This window comes from Rosa rugosa, chromosome 5 (genome assembly GCF_958449725.1).
Source record: "Rosa rugosa chromosome 5, drRosRugo1.1, whole genome shotgun sequence".
Taxonomy (NCBI): domain Eukaryota; kingdom Viridiplantae; phylum Streptophyta; class Magnoliopsida; order Rosales; family Rosaceae; genus Rosa; species Rosa rugosa.
In genome coordinates this window covers 49,124,722-49,137,537 of record NC_084824.1, presented here as the reverse complement: position 1 = coordinate 49,137,537, position 12,816 = coordinate 49,124,722, and the positions used below count along the sequence as shown (strand labels likewise).

General features: G+C 37.9%; 2 protein-coding genes across 2 annotated transcripts; one reads left to right on the top strand and one right to left on the bottom strand.

Annotated features, from left to right (window-relative positions):
• Positions 1-1,226: 1,226 nt before the first annotated feature.
• Positions 1,227-2,564, bottom strand: LOC133711808 (uncharacterized). The gene is made up of 2 exons (XM_062137900.1): positions 1,752-2,564; positions 1,227-1,649 (listed from the first exon to the last, which is right to left on the bottom strand). Exons 1-2 carry the CDS (start codon positions 2,562-2,564, stop codon positions 1,227-1,229), a joined length of 1,236 nt encoding a protein of 411 aa, XP_061993884.1.
• A 5,549-nt stretch (positions 2,565-8,113) lies between these two features.
• LOC133708010 (cell number regulator 7-like) lies at positions 8,114-9,307 on the top strand. Its single transcript, XM_062133458.1, has 4 exons — positions 8,114-8,271; positions 8,449-8,520; positions 8,710-8,919; positions 9,052-9,307. Exons 1-4 carry the CDS (start codon positions 8,172-8,174, stop codon positions 9,105-9,107), a joined length of 438 nt encoding a protein of 145 aa, XP_061989442.1. The 5' UTR covers positions 8,114-8,171; the 3' UTR covers positions 9,108-9,307.
• Positions 9,308-12,816: the final 3,509 nt, after the last annotated feature.

The window sequence follows — 12,816 nt, the reverse complement described above, 5'->3', positions numbered from 1 at the left end:
ATATCCATCCCAATTTTCGGCATAGTGTTGGCGTACCTCTATCCATAGATCATCTTTTCTGCGTTCCGTACCCTTTGCCGGATCTTGGCTAACAGCCCTCCTAGACTTGCACAATTGAATGTCTTCATTAGTCTGCCAACGTGTCCCGTCAATGCTTGGATCTCCTACGGGTAATCCAATCGTATTGCCTCGTACGCTCATATTGAAGTCAAAAAATTTCGGAAGATGAAAGCTATGAGGAGAAGGAACAAAAAATTTTGAGGAAGAAGGATGATTTTTTTGGTGTGAGAAGTAAAATAGGAGGTGAGGTATTTATAGGAAATTGTGGTTATATTTTTTTTTTACCGTTGTAATCTAACGGTTATTATTATTATTATTTTTTTAAACCTCTTGTACCAGATTTATAGCCGTCAGATCCCTTTAATTATCAAAATCAATGGTCCAGATATGTGGACAGTTGCATTCAAACTGCAAAGTAGCCCAACGGCTACACGCCACGTCGCACCCCCACGCCACTACACGACAAAACCATGGCGGCTACGCGCCTGCTGTCTTCTTGGGCCAGCGTGGCAGCCTAGGTCACGGGCTTAGTCACCATGGTGCCCTGGGCCTCCCACTGTAGTCTTGCCCCAGATCCGGTGGAAGGATGAACAGTCCAAAATCCTTGCCCCCAGCCTCCTTTTGACGTGGTGCCCGGGCATAAGGTTGCCCGGTGAACTTGCTCTAAGAGACTAGGAACCATAGTCGTAAAGGCAGGCCTATCTCGTTGGCTCGACTCAACGTCGACCAACATTGTTGAAGCCGCCATCAATAGTCACAACCGCTTTTTTAGGACCGATGGCTTCCCACAAACACCATTCACCGGTGGCTATCCACAACCACCATTCACCGGTGGAGTCCCTTCCCCACCTTTCTCTTCGGGTGAATCCACCAGCCCCAACCATATGGATGACCCCACAAACACAAATTGGATTCCTAATGAAGATGAGGATTAGGAAAATTAGGGAGTTATATATTTTAAATAATTGTATTGTTATGATTTCAGTGCTTGGTTTTTCACTTATGTAATATTAGATTGATGAAATGAAAATTTATTTGAATAATAACAAATGAAAAGCTAAATGAAACCACACAAACATAATTAAAAATATAAAAACTAAAGTAGAAACCACACAAACATAATTAAAAACATAAAAACTAAATGAAAACACACACAAATAGCAGATCTAGATACTCTTATTGCCTTGAAATTCCCAAAAGTGTTGAATGAGGTCTTCCTGAAGGTTGGAGTGACTGTGCTCAGATCTAATTTGTTGGTAGCGGTCCATGAATCCGTTCATATGATGAGCATCTCTACCAACAGGATCAAAGTCTCTATCGGTTGGTCCCTCCCATACCTCAGCAATCCTAGGCCTCATATTGTTATCCTCCTCATCATCGGACTCCAACTCATCATCGTTGTCTTCAGGTCGTTCATTTTCGACAATCATGTTGTGTAATATAATACAAGTCAACATGATGTATCGAAGGTCCTCTTTATGCCACCCACGAGCAGCTCCTCTAACAATACCAAACCGTGACTGTAATATACCAAAACATCTTTCTACATCCTTCCTATACCCCTCTTGAGCCTTTGCAAACTCGATTTCCTTGGGGCGTGTAGGATTTCGAACAGTTTTCAACAAAGTCACCCATCGAGGATAAATACCGTCGGCGAGATAGTACCCTCAACTGTGAGCTCTGTTGTTAACTTGGAATTGGATCAGAGGTGCTCTACCGGCGGTAAGCTCATCAAACAACGGAGACTTTGCCAAGACGTTCAAGTCGTTGCATGCCCCGGGCATTCCAAAGAATGCGTGCCAAATCCAGGTGTCGTAAGATGCAACTGCTTCCAGGATGATAGTGGGGATCTGTTTCCTACCACTATATTCTCCAGCCCAACCTGTCGGACAATTCTTCCATTGCCAATGCATACAGTCGATGCTCCTAATCATTCCTGGAAAACCTCTCCTCTCAGCTTTGGCAAGAAGTCGTCTAAGGTCGGCTGCAGTAGGAGCGCGGAGGTATTCTGCTGAGTAAAGATCAACAATTCCTCGTGTAAAGTGCTGAAAGGCTGCGACGGAGGTGGATTTCGCCATCCGACAATACTCAGCACATTGATCTGCCCCTGCACCATAAGCAAGCATTCGCAAGGCAGCTGTCATCTTCTGCTTCGGAAGCAGTCCGACTTTGCCGGTAGCATCTGACCTTTGAACAAAGTAACGATCATACTGGCAAAGGTCAGTAGATATATGCTTGAAGAGATTGAGACTCATCCTGTAACGTGTTCGGAACACCGGATCTTTGAACACTGGCCGGTCGACAAAGTAGTCGGCCAACATACCTTTGCCCCTTTCTTCTCTAAGTCGTTCCTCATTTGGTGCACGACCCAGATGAGAAACGCGCCCTCGGTGTTGGTTTCCAGATTCTTCTGCGACTGCAGCGATGACAATGGCGTTGGTGGCCATCATCTCTTCATCATCTTCATCCTGAGACCGTCGAATTTGATCCCACAAATTGTTCATTGAAACGAGGAAAATTTAGGAAATATGTAATGCTAGAGATATGAAAAGGGTGAAGGTTTGTTAAGCTCGGATGGTGTGTGTATGTAGTGAAAACATCATGTCTATTTATTGAAATTTTTCACACATAAAAGTGTCGGTGGGTTATCATTCACTCATTTCAAAAAAATTGTCGGTGGTGTGCATGTGATAAAAGTGTCGGTGGAGTTTTAAATTTTTTCACACTTTTCAAAAAACTTGTCGGTGGTGTGCATGTGATAAAAGTGTCGGTGGAGTTAAAAAAAATTTCACACTTTTCAAAAACTTTGTCGGTGGTGTACATGTGATAAGTGTCGGTGGAGTTAAAAAAAAAAAAAAAAAAAAAGTGTCGGTCGACATATAATTTGTCTACCAATAAAATTTTCTTTGGTTGCATTTTCAAATTGTTTATCAATACTATTTATTTACATCATACATTTCTCATTTTCCAAAAAAAAATTAATAAAATATTCGATGAACAGTAACTGACTTGTGACCCTGACCCACCGGGTGGAAGCAAAGATCCAATGGCAGTGAATAGTTTCCTGCCCTGGTGACCGTGACCTGGTGACGCAACGGGTGAACTTGCTCTTAGGAGTGAGTTTGTCGGGGCTTTCTTGGTCTTGAATGCCCATTTTCCTAGCTCTTGTTAGCTTAATTTGTGAAGGGTTCATAACTCTCAAGAGACCTGGATCAAGTGTTCCTAACTAATTGACAATAGTCGAATTGGAGAAATTTTTAGGTGCTCCCGTCAAACCACCTTGGATTGCCAAGTGGTTTGACGCACCAATGAAAATTTGACACGTGGTTCCACTAAAACCTAATTAACCAGTCATTTGTTAAAAAGACCATTCAAGGCTTTTACTCTCTGCTTCGTTCTTCATGATCGTCCAGAATTCCAGATCCTGCTAATGAAAAATTTTCTCGAACTCTATATCCCATCAACACTATCATCAAGATCCTCCTGCTACACCTGCCCTATCCTTAAAAAAGCCATTGGATTATACTCTTAAGATAGGAAATTCTAATTGTAATGATTTGAATTCAAATACTTGATGATTAATTATTATAAAGCAAGATCGATCAAACATGTGGATATAGCATTGGTGAAATCCTCGGCACTGATGACCAAAAGCTTCTGGCTAGAAAAATCAATTAGATTACATAGTTTTTGAAGGATCGCAATTGTTCCAATTAAATTTCAAATACAATTCAGATTTGAAGGACCCAATTAATATTGAGGGACATATAACATATTTTAAGATTAATTAGTTCACTCTCCCAACATTAGTTATAGTTGCAGAAGACTGTTCTGCAAATTATGGATAATGATGAGGTTGGAAGGATGAAGACGAAAAGATAATGAATAAAAGACCATTCAAGGAGGACCTGAAATGGTCTTTTCCCAAATATTCGAATGAGTTTACATTTTTATTCAATAAATTGAAAACCACGTGTCAATGCCTGATTGATTCGGCAAACCAGGTCAAATGCCAGCATGGACTAACGGGAGCACTCAAAAATTTCTCGTCGAATTGCTATACATACTTTACTCGGCGAAGCAATAATTAATTAAGTTGATTATGTGAAACCTAAGCTATTTTACAGCCATAGATGTGATTAATGAATCAGTACGATCTTCGATTTGTGTCTCATACTCTTATTGAATCTAGGGCTGTCAATTCCGACACGACCCGATAACACGATTCGAAACCCACACGAAATAAAGCGGGTTGAACCCGCACAATTAAAAAGCGAGTCGGCCGTGGGTCAACCCGCCATGACCTATTTAATAAATGGGTCGGCCACGGGTCAACCCACCAACACGAAGTAAACCCGTATAACCTGATTATGCTATATTTCTTCCTGAAATATTGGACGTTAGGAGTATTTGATCATAGGATTAGACAATTTGAAATATTTTGCTTTATAATTATTGGATTTAATTAGTTATGAAGTACATATAATTATTTATATTATTCGTCTTGTGGAGTTTTTATTGAATTTAATCAATTTTTGTATTTTTTAGTTAAATGGGTCGCATTGTTAACCCTTCAATTGGTCATTTTGTCTAACACGACACGACATATTTTATTAAATGGGTTAAGCGGGTTGGAAACAGGTAACCCGTTTAATAAATAGGTTGGGTTTGAGTTTAAATTTTTGACACAATTATTAAATGGGTTGGGTTTGGGTTTATATCTTGCAACACGATAAATACCTTGACCCGACACGAACCCAACCCGACACGACCTATTGACAGCCCTAATTGAATCAATGAGTGAAGGTTGAGGTGGTCTATAAATCTCTGTTGAACTGTAGTTGAAGGGCAGCTTCTTCTCATTTTCTTTCCTCTTGTTGGGCAAAGTTATCAATTAGGGAATTTAAATAATGAATTCCTTCATTTTTTTCTACAGAGAAATTTAAAATTTCCAATCTGATAGTGCCAAACGAGGGAATTGGCTTTTAGGAATTATGAAATCCTCACTTTCAATTAAATTCCATCATTTTTTCCCTCATCCAAACACACTCTTACGGTGCGTTTGGATGAGAAAATTATAAAATCCGTAGGAATTTATAAATGATGGAATCTTTAACTCCATCAATCTAAAATTCCATTAATTGCAATTTCTGTTGTTTGGTTGCATCTATTTAGGATTTGAAATGTATAATAAATTAAAAAAATTTAAAACAAATAAAAAGATAAAATAGAAAAAAGTCTTGTTTTGTAAATAAAAATTGAATACTGCAAAGGAATTCGTAAATGACACCTATTTTTGTGGAAATTGAAGTGAGGAATTTAAATAACGAATTCCTTCGTTTTTTTCCACAGAGAAATTTAAAATTTCCAATCTGATAATGCCAAACGAGGGAATTGGCTTTTAGGAATTATGAAATCCTCACTTTCAATTAAATTCCATCATTTTTTCCCTCATCCAAACACACTCTTAAGGGATTTGGGTCTAACTACAACCGGCATAAGATGGATTTGCATTTTCCATATAAAGAGTTTCCGTCCTTCCATATATAGAGATTAGAGAGACTTTAATAATCATTAAAGACTAATGTTACAAATGAGTAGGGTAAATTGAGAAATTTTTTAGTACTACGGTCAAATCACGTTGCAATCTAATTAAAACGTCAAACCACGTGTGTCAGTGCCAATGGGGTTTGACCATAGCACTAAAAATTTTCTCCAACTTTTTTTTTTGATCAAGAATAAACTTCATTAATAAATGAACTGGATACAATGAGTTTTGGCATCATCTCATACACAGAAATGGCCACTGGACTTCACACTGGAACTCCAACATGACTGACTAATGGAGCCAAAAAGGCCCCGACTCAACTACAGACTTAACTTGCACTACAATTAAAGGTAAAGACAAGATACGCAGGCGCAGTGAATCCTTGATACACAACTTTGTCAACACTAACGCGCCACCCAGAGTCCTCCTGACCTGCCTTTGATCGACCAAGTCTACACTAGTCGTGACTTCGAACCCGACCAAAAGAAATGCTGGACCGTCAGACCTGAGACTAAAGTAAACCCAAGACCATGGCCACCTTAATGTCAACACTGTCAATCCACAAATGCTCCAAATCGCCATCACCTCTGACTCGAAGATCAGATAGGAACAATCCCACTAGAAGGCCAAGGATGATTGTCAATGCTAGTATGTCACCGCCAGACAATTTCACCACCACTGCTGACCTAACTCTAGAACAGGAACGACCGCTAGACCGCCGAATAGAAGATTGTCTAAGCCAAAATTGCAGTGCACCCGACCCAACATCTAAACTTAAAACAAGACCTTGAAAGTAACTTATTGCTGAAAAACAAAACAAAGAAACCAAAACCTAAACTTAACATGCGAATAACATAAAATAACACATTTTGGGACCTGAGCCCAAGCACAGACCCAGGCCCAAACTCCATCTAGCCCCAGCAACAAGCCCCTGCCCAAACACCGCAGGCCGAGGCCCAAGCAGGATAAGCACCACCAGCGGCCGAGCTTGGCCCATACCTCCCATGCACTGCCGCCGGACAAGCATCGCCGGCAGCCAATCGCCGACAGACCACACCCCCACCACCTCCATCTCTATCCTCGAGAGCCCAAACCGGAGAACAATCCCGTTGTCTTTCCGTTGTGCAGGTTAGATTAAAACTCCTAAATTTTCTCCAACTTGATTACATAATCCTTTATGTTTCCTATTATAGCATCTTTCCAAAAAAAAAAAAATTAAATACGGAAGATTAAAAGACGAAACACATGAAGTTTTTCCATGAAGAAATTAAAGAAGTTAAAGGTTAAATCACTTAAATGTACTTATTCATTTTCACAACTCATTCACCTCTGTCTTTTCTCTTCCGTGATATATTCTTTTTTTTTTTTTTTTGAAAGGATATATTCTTCTTTATCAGAGGCTACTTCTTCTTCCTTTCTTTGGGCCAAATACCAGAGGCATTCTTCAGTTCTGAAAATCTCAATTTGTTTTGCACCGTGAAAATATATAATTATATATGAAGTTATGAACATTTCCGCAGGTTATCGCCAAACGCCCTCCGAATGCTCGAGTGGGCTTTTTAGCTGTGGAGGACTAGACTGTGAAACATGCAAGATAAAATATATATGCCCTTATATAATTTTGCGCCAATTTTTGTTTAATTTCTAAGCTAGCTTTTGGTGTTTAGGTTGCTTAACATACTGGCTCCCATGTATCACCTTCGGCAAAACTGCAGAGATTTTGGACGAAGGAGAATTCAGTAAGTGTGACAAACTCCAAAAGTTTTCCTTCTATAATGGTGAATTTCATTTGTTCATTTCTTTCCTTAGAGCATTGTATGCAAACAAGCACATCCACTCGACCAAATACTAAATTCGTAGATCAATCCACCGGAAAATTTAGGGTGTGTCAATGAAATTAAGCAATCACGTACTTCACTCAAATTTCTGGTCACCAACTGCACTGCTAAGCAGTTCCATGCGTTTTGTTATTTGTTTTTTTTTATAGAATATATATGGAGATAAGGTGCTTGATAAAATGCCTCAAAGACACCGAAATTTCTACACTTGAATATGAGGACAGTCATGATCACCTGGTCACCTACTGACCAAATATTATTTGGTCAGTCACCGTTATTTGGTCAGTCATGATCAAATGATACCATATATGATATAGCACCGAATGATTTTGTTTTGATCTACTCATCAATTTCTAATAAACAAACAATTAATTGTAAATAAACCACTGTTTCCCTTTTATTAGTCAATTTAGCATCCAGTTGTCATTTGTCTGTAATTTAATTTTTCTGTTTGAATCAATTTCTTGTACAAGCTAGGTTGTTTGGCAGTGTCGTTTCTTCAAGACTTTTCTGGTTGTCAACAGTGGGTTGACGTTATTAATCTTTTCGAAGAAACAACGATAAGTTGAGGAAAATGCCTGCTCTACCATAGCAAGTACAATTAGTCAATTTCATAAGCGAACTTCCCACAGGGATATGGGAGTATATAATGGCAATCTATGAACTCCTTCATTAACAGCAGTTAACAAATACTAGCTAGTCTTCTTTCTGCATATTGTGGAAATATGAGTATTGATTTAAACCAAGCAGATATGAATGTTCATTATGACCTTCAGTCCAAATGGATGGGTGGTCTTTGTAACTGTGGAGCAGATGCTACTACATGTAAGATCATATATAAGCAAGATTTCTCTGTTATTTATTTAGTCATCTAAACTAGTTTTTAATTTCGAAGAAAAGCATATCTTCAAGAATATCCTCTCTCGCTGGTTTTATTTCTACACATGCTCAGCTAAGTGACCCCAACGGGTGAAAATTGAAATATTTGATCTTGTGGTGTAGGTTGCATAACATGCTTTCTTCCATGCATCACCTTTGGCCAAATTGCAGAAACTGTGGACGAAGGACGAACTTGTAAGTGCGACCTTAAGGTTAAATATTTAGTTAGTTTGTTGGAATGTGAACCCTAGCTTGTCTTCCAAGTTACAATTTATATTTTGGGGCTGATACGTATTGTCAACCAGTTCTGGGTTGGATGCTGAAATCTAAGTTGGTTTGAGTTCATGCAAATACTGATTCGAGCTTCTATTTTCCATATTTTAGCATGCTTTGCCCAGAGCATAGTGTATGGGTTGTTGATGACAGTTCAGTGCCATTGGCTGTACTCATGCTTGTATAGAGACAAATTGCGCAAGAAATTTGGTTTGGCTGAGGAGCCTTGTTGTGATTGTCTTGTTAACTTCTGCTGCGAGCCATGTGCCCTTTGCCAAGAGCATGCTGAGCTCAAATCAAGAGGCTTCAACCCCTCCAAAGGTAATCCCCCTATATCTTCTAATCATAGTTAAGTTACAAGCTTATAATTTCTCGTTATCATAATATATCACTGCCGTTAGTTTAGGGCTAATAACACCTTATATTATGTCTATGTGTGAAAAATATATACAGGTTGGATTGGACCGCCAACTTCTACTCCACATATGCCTCCTTCCATGTTCAAATGATCCTCCGATTCCGACCTATGTACTTGGCAGACTATCGATAGTGTGACCTTATAAATGTTTTTCTGTATCTTAACTGATCAATAATTAGAAGAAAAACCGCGTGTATGGGTGAATGATGGTGTATGCTTTATTTTCAGTGTGTTCTTAGAGATGGTTCTCCAACTTGAAGAGCTGAGGAAAAGATCATGTGTTTGACTTTCTTTTACTTCAAGAATCTAGATCATATCGCAATAAAAGTTGTCTAGAAAAGCAATGCAATTCCATTTACTAAGCAAGTATTGACTATCTCGTGTGTATATTTTTGATGAGTTGCATCTAGGCCTTCAAAATGTTGATTCTCTTCTTGCATCTAAATCCAAAATATGTTAGTTTTGCTATTAACCCTTGTTTTCATTGATTTTCTTATTTTATTAGGGCAATAAAAAGTTTATTGCCTCCTAATAAAACTAAATAAACTTTTATTCCCTTCCCCCGCAATAAAAAATTTGAATTGATGTAATTTCCTCAATCAAAATTTTATTCCCTAAACTCTGAAGCTCCCAACCAAGTTCTCGAAGAAAAAATCAAGATGCAAGACGATCCCATCTACAACTATAAAGCTGCGTTGAAAGATTATAGGTTGGGTGAGATCAGCCTCCACCTTGACGTGAACATGACCAGCAGCAAACTCACCCTCATCCCTCTCCACAAACCTACTCAAAGAGCTATCTATCAATCTGATAAGCCTGTCTATTTGAAAAGATGGAGTAATTCCATTGATTCGAACCCGGAAACCCTAGGTGTTCAAAGGCACAGACTTCATCGGCATCACCCCATCATAAGGAGCCAAAACTAGCAAAACATGCTTATCAAAGCTCAAGGGTACCCTTTTCAAAACCGTAGGTTGTTCAGAAGGGTCAGTAAAAGAAAACAAGTGCATGTCTCCATGATCTTGTATCTGGTACATTCCATTAAACCTCCATGCTCGCTGGAACATACCCTTAAATGAACCTCAGGAGTAAGCTCGATCGTCTAATCAGAAGTTTTTCCACTAACAAAAATTGAGAACGTTGAAAACCCGTTCCCTTGGACGAGCGGAGATCCACCGGATCTTTTCCCTCAGCGAGAGTAAGAGAAGATATAAGACGCACCGCCGTATCATCCGCATATACCATCGGTAAAAGCAAACACGAAGATTTTGGAAAAAAACTGGTTCAGAGGCTGTGCAGAGCGTTTGTAGTGCTAGGATTTTTATTTTTTATTTTCTCTTGATTGTGGCTTTACTTGTTTATCCTTTTTAATTAATTTAGTTTTCATAGTATTTTAAAATATAAATAGTATTTACGTAAAAGAATTTTATTTTAGCTAGCAAACTCTCTTCTATTAAATATAGTATAGATAAGTCATGACTGAATTTAGTCGTAGGTAGCCTAAAGATATGGTTTTTAGTATTTATTAGTCACTTTTCAAAGTTAATTAAATATCTTTATATCAGACTAAGGAAAATAAAGGTCCTAATGGTGAAAAAAAAAAAAACTCTATTATAAGAATCTCATTACAAGCCCTTACATTTCAATATTTTACTGCATTGTAAGTGTTTTGAAAAAGATCAAGTGTTCACATCTGTCGATACGCCAATGTATCTCATGATATATTTTTTTTTTGAATGACCAATATATCATAGAGGAAAAATATCTTATCTTCCTCAATTTTGACGAAAATTTTCCGATATCATCAAATATTCTCGATATATGAGATACTGTAAGTATTTTGTGCTATCACCATTCAACACATGCTCTCCCAAAGCTACTAGGAAATCTGAAGACACAAAGGATTAAGAAAATATCTCCTTGCCTTTCCGGTGTTTCAAGGCTATGAAGGAAGATTGCAGAATCGAATCATCCAAGAGGAAATCAAGGAAATCATGCTCACTGATCTTGATTAGATGGTGTCTTTTATTACATATCATTTTGCATGATTCTAAATTGATTTACAATGCTTTCAAAATGCATATCTTATAAAGATTTGATTGCATATTCAAAAAAGTTTTAAAACCTTCCATATTTACCTTATTCGGTGATTAAGAAAAGATCTGTTTGAGGGGGAGTCTTGCTCCTCTATAAAAGGTTTTGAAACTCCATCTTTTCAAGTAGAGTTTTTTGGAATAGGAATTAAAAAGTGTTGCGTGTGTTGCATAGTCTTCACATAACGTTTTCATAAAAACTCTCCATGATTTATTATTGTGCATGTTTTCCTTGATGGACTACTTAAGATCAGAGAGAAAGAAAGATGAGATAATGCAGATTACTTTACTGATATAGATCAGTTTGTTCTTGTGTAGAATAGGTTGTGCAAGGTGTAAACAAGTTAGCTGATTTGCTTGTAATGTGGTTGTGTTGAATACCACAACTTGTTTCTTGTAAAAACCTGATTTCATAGTGGATTGTTTTATGAGTGTGGGCTACGAAAACAGCCTCGCAGTGATGTTTCCTCAATGGTGAGGTTTACACTGCGTTAGCAAGTCTTTGTGTTGTGAGTTGCTCAATTTACGCATCTTTACTCTAAATAGTTCCATCTAGTATTTTCAGATACTTTGGGATATATTCCGATAAAATGAAGAAATATCTATAAAATCTGACAATAAAAAAAGAATCACAAAGTATCTCAATTATTTACGGAGAAACATATAATTAGATGGAAGTTTTGCGATGGTGTACAATTTTAAAAACGGTCTCTAGTTGTGAAATGACCTAATAGAGATGCAAATCTGTTTGAAAAAAAAATGCCTCAAGATGAAACTTCTCAAGGCGGATTTGAGTGAGGTGACATCTCCTCAAGGGGAATCTGGGTGAGGAAAAATTCCCTCAGGGCAAATCTTTGTGAGGAGAAGTCTTATCAAGGCCAATCTGAGTGAGGAGTAATCCTCTAAAGGAGAATCCAGGTGAGGAGAAATCTCGTTAATGAGAATCTAAGTGAGAAAAATCTCCTTAAAACAAATCTACATGAGGAAAAATCCCCTCAACGCGAATCCAGGTGGTCATAGTGCTCAAGTGAAGTTTGTTTATGGGAAGAGGACTAGAGGTGCAACTGATGATCAAATTAACCTATCTAACGTTGCTTTAGTTGCCTTCATTTTTGACTCTTCCATTAGTTCAAGCACAGATAGTAATGTGACCTCAAATGAAACTCATGAAGCCAACAATCAATTTGGCTATAACGCTTATGAATATAATCAATATGAAAAATACATGACCAGTCATTCAGTTGGATTCATCCTTACTATCCCCTTATAAGGAAACAGTTGACATCTCGAAAAAGATCTATGATTATCACTGTTCATCACTACAATTCGTATTGTATGGGTTATATGTCTTGGTCAGGTTATTGTATTTTTGTAAACTAGTGAACATATTTTCAATCACCTAAAATCTCTTTTTTTTTTTTTTTTTTGAACAAACCCAAATAGGGCGACTATCATTCATCGAAAGCCAGAAAGGGCCATTACATATCCTCCCTCTACCATCAAGGGGTAGATAAAGAGTTTGTGGTAGTAGCACAGTGATACATAGATTAGGTCCAATCATTTGACTGTTCCATGCTCAGAAAGGAAGCCTATAGACTATTAACTACTACATAGTAAATAGGCCGAGTAAACTAGACTCGATGACGCTCACTAGAAAAAAAAAACTAGAACCATAACTCCCTAAGAAATTAAAGTAGGGAATTATTT

Coding starts and splice junctions, on each gene's coding strand:
- LOC133711808 (XM_062137900.1), bottom strand. CDS start 2,564: ATGAACAATTTGTGGGATCAAATTCGACGGTCTCAGGATGAAGATGAT. Junction 1,650..1,751: donor CACCTCTGATCCAATTCCAA/GTTAACAACAGA, acceptor ACACGCCCCAAG/GAAATCGAGTTTGCAAAGGC.
- LOC133708010 (XM_062133458.1), top strand. CDS start 8,172: ATGAGTATTGATTTAAACCAAGCAGATATGAATGTTCATTATGACCTT. Junction 8,272..8,448: donor TGGAGCAGATGCTACTACAT/GTAAGATCATAT, acceptor CTTGTGGTGTAG/GTTGCATAACATGCTTTCTT. Junction 8,920..9,051: donor AGGCTTCAACCCCTCCAAAG/GTAATCCCCCTA, acceptor AAATATATACAG/GTTGGATTGGACCGCCAACT.